This window comes from Seriola dumerili, unplaced genomic scaffold (genome assembly GCF_002260705.1).
Source record: "Seriola dumerili isolate Sdu_G_001 unplaced genomic scaffold, Sdu_1.0 BDQW01000025.1, whole genome shotgun sequence".
NCBI classification, from domain to species: domain Eukaryota; kingdom Metazoa; phylum Chordata; class Actinopteri; order Carangiformes; family Carangidae; genus Seriola; species Seriola dumerili.
In genome coordinates, this window is record NW_019174280.1 from 23,614,463 (window position 1) to 23,621,927 (window position 7,465).

At 41.8% G+C, this 7,465-nt stretch overlaps 1 protein-coding gene across 1 annotated transcript in view; it reads left to right on the forward strand.

The window, feature by feature from the left end:
• Positions 1-6,699, forward strand: part of LOC111240387 (NACHT, LRR and PYD domains-containing protein 12-like) — a gene marked incomplete at its 5' end in the record, with an annotated part of 19,678 nt that extends 12,979 nt beyond the window's left edge. Inside the window, 6 exon segments of the mRNA XM_022770385.1 lie at positions 1,378-1,551; positions 1,632-1,805; positions 1,886-2,059; positions 3,714-3,887; positions 4,028-4,074; positions 5,770-6,699. Coding sequence (XP_022626106.1) covers positions 1,378-1,551; positions 1,632-1,805; positions 1,886-2,059; positions 3,714-3,887; positions 4,028-4,074; positions 5,770-6,290 — 1,264 coding nt within the window.
• Between the last annotated feature and the right edge of the window lie 766 nt (positions 6,700-7,465).

Sequence of the window (7,465 nt, forward strand, 5' to 3'; positions counted from 1 at the left end):
CTGGATGAGTGTCGACTTCTTCTGGACTTCCACAACACTGAGATCCTGACTGATGTTACAGAGTCCACCTCAGTGGACGTGCTGCTGACAAACCTCATCAGGGGTAAACTGCTTCCCTCTGCTCGCCTCTGGATAACCACACGACCTGCAGCAGCCAATCAGATCCCTCCTGAGTGTGTTGACATGGTGACAGAGGTTAGAGGGTTCACTGACCCACAGAAGGAGGAGTACTTCAGGAAGAGGTTCAGAGATGAGGAACAGGTCAGCAGGATGATCTCCCACATCAAGACATCACGAAGCCTCCACATCATGTGCCACATCCCAGTCTTCTGCTGGATCACTGCTACAGTTCTGGAGGAGGTGATGAAAACCAGAGAGGGAGGAGAGCTGCCCAAGACCCTGACTCAGATGTACATCCACTTCCTGGTGGTTCAGTCCAAACTGAAGAAGGTCAAGTATGATGGAGGATCTGAGACAGATCCACACTGGAGTCCAGAGAGCAGGAAGATGATTGAGTCTCTGGGAAAACTGGCTTTTGAGCAGCTGCAGAAAGGAAACCTGATCTTCTATGAATCAGACCTGACAGAGTGTGGCATCGATATCAGAGCAGCCTCAGTGTACTCAGGAGTGTTCACACAGATCTTTAAAGAGGAGAGAGGCCTGTACCAGGACAAGGTGTTCTGCTTCGTCCATCTGAGTGTTCAGGAGTTTCTGGCTGCTCTTCATGTCCATCTGACCTTCATCAACTCTGGAGTCAATCTGCTGTCGTATAAACAATCAACCTATTGCTTACCTAAACTCTTCAGGGACGAGCCTGACCCAACAGTCTTCTACCAGAGAGCTGTGGACGAGGCCTTACAGAGTCCAAATGGACACCTGGACTTATTCCTCCGCTTCCTCCTGGGTCTTTCACTGCAGACCAATCAGACTCTCCTACAAGGTCTGATGACAAAGACAGGAAGTCGGTCAGAGACCAAGAGTAAAACAGTCCAGTACGTCAAGAAGAAGATCAGTGAGAATCTGTCTGCAGAGAAAAGCATCAACCTGTTCCACTGTCTGAATGAACTGAATGATCGTTCTCTAGTGGAGCAGATCCAACAGTCCCTGAGATCAGGAAGTCTCTCCACAGATAAAATGTCTCCTGCTCAATGGTCAGCTCTGGTCTTCATCTTACTGTCATCAGAAGAAGATCTGGACGTGTTTGACCTGAAGAAATACTCTCCTTTAGAGGAGGCTCTTCTGAGGCTGCTGCCAGTGGTCAAAGCATCTAACAGAGCTGTGTATGTGCACATATATCCATTTAGATTAACTATCTTTTGTCAAGAAAGAAAATTAAAATTAAAATTGATTTCTTTTGTTCTGCTGATTCCTCTTCAGACTGAGTGGCTGTAACCTCTCAGAGAGAAGTTGTGAAGCTCTGTCATCAGTCCTCAGCTCCCAGTCCTCTAGTCTGAGACACCTGGACCTGAGTAACAACGACCTGCAGGATTCAGGAGTGAAACTGCTGTCTGCTGGACTGGAGAGTCCACACTGTAAACTGGGGGGTCTCGGGTAAGTGTCTATCTTTAAACCTTTACATATATTCTTAAAATATTGAGTATGTTAATAGTTATTTCTGAATTCCTCTTCAGACTGAGTGGCTGTAAACTCTCAGAGAGAAGTTGTGAAACTCTGTCATCAGTCCTCACCTCCCAGTCCTCTAGTCTGAGACACCTGGACCTGAGTAACAACGACCTGCAGGATTCAGGAGTGAAACTGCTGTCTGCTGGACTGGAGAGTCCACACTGTAAACTGGGGGGTCTCGGGTAAGTGTCTATCTTTAAACCTTTACATATATTCTTAAAATATTGAGTATGTTAATAGTTATTTCTGAATTCCTCTTCAGACTGAGTGGCTGTAAACTCTCAGAGAGAAGTTGTGAAGCTCTGTCATCAGTCCTCAGCTCCCAGTCCTCTAGTCTGAGAGACCTGGACCTGAGTAACAACAACCTGCAGGATTCAGGAGTTAATCTGCTGTCTGCTGGACTGAAGAAACCACAATGTAAACTGGAAGGTCTCAGGTAAGGATCTTTTTTGTAGACTTTTCTACAAGACTTTTCATTCATTTTTATCATCTTGTATTTAATGTGGTAATATTGTACTGAGGAGGTTTGCTGACTGATTGTCACCAGTTTAGTGTTTTTGTGCAGAACACTGATTGAGAAAACTAGTAGTTAAACCTACTTATTCTAGTTGTCACGTCCTTGAGGTGAGTAGGGGTAAAGGGTGGACCCAAATGCGGAGATGGGAGCCGTGTCAAAGAATTTATTCCAAGAAAAACCAAAGTCCAAACATGAGTCGCCAAAACACACATTTAACCTCACAACCTACAAACAAACAATGATACCACAAGGACAAGACAGAACAAGGGCTCTTAAAAAGGAACAGAACTGATTAACAATGGAGAACAGGTGGGGAATCAGACACAGGTGGGACACATCAGGGATGATTAACAAAAGGAAGCAAAACTAGAACTCAGACACTGGGGTGACATGACTATCAAAACAAAACAGGACGTGCACAGGGAAACAGAGCACAAGACAGGGAAGACTAAACTAACCAGAACACCCAAACCAGAAAACACTCAAAACCCAGAACAGAAACCCAAAACACAGAAAACCCAACCAAGAAAGTCCAAAAACCAAAAACCTGGAGCCTCCAGGCTGAGACCATGACACTAGTAGGATATAGTGTAGCCTGAATGTGAACTTACATTCAATTGTTCCTTCATATAACATTGTCATCCGCTTAAAACATGTTTTCTTTAGGCAGGAGTAAAAGTGATGATGATGTTAGTTTCACTTTTCGTGCCTCAGATATTCAAATAGTTTGTTTATCATCAGGGACAGAAAAACAAAAAATACTCACTCTATAGTAAAGATATATATTATTCATACACTCACACACTTTGAATATTTGGAAATTATCTTGTGTTTCTACAGCATTGTGATCTTATTCTTTACATTTCACCTAGTTGATTATGATTTTTTGTGTTTCTACGACCAAATTTTCTCATGTGTTTCACCTCTTCATCTCATTTTATATTCAGTATTTCAGTCATTGTTCTGATGATGCTGCTTGTAATTAACATCTCCGCCTATTTAATTTAAACACTACCGATGCTGGATTGCAGAACCAGAATTAACTGAGCCAGTTAATAACCAGCTTCAGGTTACTAGTTAATCAGGGTCACCAGTATTGGACTCAGTGAAGCAGGTAAAACCCTGAGACAGCCAAACTAAGTTGAATTAGGTTTGTGGTATGGGCCCCAGCACAGAAGTTCAATAAAAAACACCTAGATAAGATCTTGCAGGAAAATCTCTGGGAAGGCGGGAAACTCAGACCACAGTCAGAGTCTTCCTCTCAGCAACACTTTGTCACATCAACCCTCTCCCTGTACACCTGTGTGAAGATGATTGGATGTTGCTGATCACAAACCAATGATTGTGAAGAATAATAAAAATGGCTGATACAATCAACAAATACAATACACACATTCAGTGCTGAGTCTAAGCCAACACAATGCTTCATTAGTGTCAGTGATTGTTACAGTCCTGTTACAACTGTGAGCATCTTCTGCTGATTTTTAAACTGCACTAATATGAAAGTTTTAGCTCAGAGTTTACACTGACAGTAAGGTCCTGTGTGTGTGTGTGTGTGTGTGTGTGTGTTCAGTTTGCGAGGATGTCTGATCACAGAGAAAGGCTGTGCTTCTCTGGCCTCAGCTCTGAACTCCAACCCCTCCCATCTGAGAGAGCTGGACTTGAGCTACAATCATCCAGGAGACTCAGGAGTGAAGCTGCTGTCTGCTGGACTGGAGGATCCGCGCTGGAGACTGGACACTCTTGGGTATGGACAGATGGACTGACACCAGCAGCTCTCTCACTGTGTCTCTGTCTCTCTGACTGACTGAGGAGCTCTGCTTCATGTTTCATGGTGGATATGAGTGAAGGTGATGAAGTTGACTCTGACTTTGTTTCTTCCTCCAGGGTGGACCATTGTGGACCACAGAGACTGAGACCTGGTCTGAGGAAGTGTGAGTGTGTTTTAAGTTTGATTCATGAGAACACAGCTGATCCAACACAACCAATCAATACATTTTATTAACAATGGCGTCAACACAAAGCTGGCTTTGTTTCTTCTGTTTTTTTGACTGCCAGTGATTCTATAGAAGGCGTTTGTTGCCTTCAGGTGCTGCTCATAAGCTGGTAGTTTACACCTTTGACTGACATAAGTTGTGTTCGGGAAACCTTCAGTTTTCTTCTCTGATGTGTTTAATGAACCTACAAGTCACAACAACAACGGGTCATAATTAATGTGTCACAAGTTGAGTAAAGTGAGCTGAGGTGGATTTATCTTCCACTTCCTCCCTGACTACAGACCTGGGGCCAGATGTGTGATGAGCTCTTTTCACTGACTGGTTGACAGACTGCTGAAGCAGACACAAGTATTGATATGCAAACTAGGGAAGGGCACTTGAAGAAATTTCCTTGATCGATCATCAGGACATTAACTATCAATTATCAATTCAGTATTATTTTTTTATTTTAAAAAAAATGCCTATGGCAAAAAATATTAAGAAAGCGTCTTTTTTCCTCAATGAAATCTTTTATTCCAATAAGAAATTATAGTCCAACAACAATCCTCTTACACACAGCAGTTAACGTTTAATTGTTTAACTATTAAACAGAACAAAAAGATATGCTGCGCTCCTAATGGCAGCGGAGCCCGAGGCTCTGAGCCAAACCTCCTCATAAATAACAAACCAAAGCTTCGCTGCTTATACACAGCATTGCAATGTTTACAATGAGCTTTGTTATTTTTCAGCTCGAAATGTTCCCAATCAAAACTGCGACGCCTACTGCAGCTGAATATTCATTTTTCTCTTTAAATTTAAATTTAAATTGTTGCTGCCACGTAGTGAAATTCATTGTATTGCTTCAAGACGCACAACACAACACAACCTCATTGATACACACATTAGATCCATCAGATTCCACGTGATCGACAAAATTCTTAATGATAAATTATTAGTCATCGATTAATCATGCCCACCCCTAATACAAACACATGATTCAGGGAGTGTTTACTGTCTACATCCATGTCTGTCTCACTGTGGAAATGAGGCTCCTGTATGTGCGTCCACTTCCACAGAGACTGAGATTCATGAAACAGAACCATGTGAACTCACAGCTTTATAATCCTGAAGAAAACAATGTGTTTTTCTGTCTTTGTTTACACACAGTTTTTTTGCATCTGGCCCCTGGTCAGTGAAAACCAGCTTGAAACCAGTTGGTGGACCCTCACTCCTCTGACTGTTGTGAACGTGTTTGTAGCAGACGACAGTTTGAGGTTTGAGGTCAAAGGTGTGAACTTTGTGCTGAATGTGAGGTGATGACAGTTTTAGAAAGCAGATGGTTCAGAGCTTCTTTGTGCTGCAGTGGAAGATGATGATCCAGTTTTATTAGTGAGTCTTTATTCACTACATGTTTATTGATGTGGATCTCCATTAGTCGTCATCCTCAGGTCCACAGCAGAAAACAAGCAGAACATTACTGACATCTGGACTCTCATGTTCAGTAACTGGACTGTTGGAGTTTAATTTAAATGTAGTCAAACATTGTTCACAGTTGAATATGAAATGATTCACTCTCAGTAACTGTCAGTGAAGTTGTTGATGAATCAACAGATGATAAACTGCAGCTGTGTTGTGTCTTGTTCTCTCCATCAGATTCCTGTGAACTGGAACTGGATGAAAACACAGTGAACAGAAAACTCAGACTGTCTGACAACAACAGGACGGTGACATTTGTGACAGAGGGTCAATCATATCCTGATCATCCAGACAGATTTGACTATTGGCCTCAGCTGCTGTGTAGAACTGGTCTGACTGGTCGCTGTTACTGGGAGGTCGAGTGGAGAGGAGTGGTTGATATATCAGTGAGTTACAGAAGAATCAGAAGGAAAGGAGGCAGTGAATACTGTTGGTTTGGAGGAAATGATCAGTCCTGGAGTCTGAACTGCTCCGATGTTCTTGGTTACTCTGTCTGGCACAACAACAGAAAAACATCCATCTCCTCCTCTGTCTCTCACAGAGTAGCAGTGTATGTGGACTGTCCTGCTGGCTCTCTGTCCTTCTACAGAGTCGCCGACTCACTGATCCACCTCCACACCTTCAACACCACCTTCACTGAACCTCTGTATCCTGGGTTCTGGATCTCTCCTGGTTCCTCAGTGTCTCTGTGTCTGTAGGTCTGAGAGTCTCACTTCACCATCACACACACTCTGCACTGTGAAGCAGATCTGTCTCAGACTCAGACACTGAACATTCATTAGTCTGATTTCATCACTGTGATGATCAACATTTTACCATTTTTGTAAAATGATTTTCATTCTGTCTAATGTTTATTTTTGTCTCTGTTCATTCTGCTGTTGTTATTGTCAGGATCAATGAGCAGCATCCAGCTCTGTTCACATGTACAACTCTGTAAATGGACTTTACTGATAACATAATCAATACACAGGAAACACTTCTACTGCCAGCAACATGTTTTTAATTAATTTATTATTTGAGTTAAAGTGTTTTGACATTCAGTCTTTGAAAATTCAAGATTGTATAACCCAGGTTAGGATTTAAAAAATCTTTGGATTCGTAGAAATGATTCATCAGACCAAATGTTTTGGAGTGAAAATGAATTAAATATATCTCACATCTAAACCTTGGGAGTGATCCACTTGAATTTAGTGAATCTGTTGTAATGTTTTCCAATTCAGTTTCAATACAGTGTGCTTTATTGACATGAATGTCAGGTGATGTTTGCCAAAGCATCGGGGAAGATACAATTCAATGCTTTGAGTATCTAATAGTAAAGAGATACTCTGCCAGTTTATATTCATGGTTAAGATAGATGATTAGATAGATGAGTATTGGTTTGATTGGTCCAATGTTCCAGACAGGCATCTCCTGTTCATTGAATAATTTGATTCACCCTGATTAGTGGTTGGAAACCAGTGCTGGTCTGATGTTGAACCGTATTGGCTGTTATTTGATGAGTAAGGCTCAGGACCAGCTGACAGCAGGGACTCTTTTAGGGTTTCAGTTCTTGGGTTTGTTGTGCCTGAAATCTCAGTGTGTCTTGGGGGTTCAATTTGAGATATTTTAATTTTAATTTCGATTTTTTAATGTTAATAATCAGTGAGTAACAACTTAATTCTGCCCTTTGTACTGGTTGGTGTTTTTCTTTGGATGTTTATATAGAACTAGAGATTTCTGCATGCAGGGTCTTTGTGAGAGGGTTGTCCCATCTAGTGTTACCTGAAGACTGAGTCGACCCAAACTTCACAACCATAAAGGGAGATTGGTTGGAATTCACTGACAAATATTTTAGTGAAATTTCTACTTTGCATCTATTTTGTAAAATTTTTGT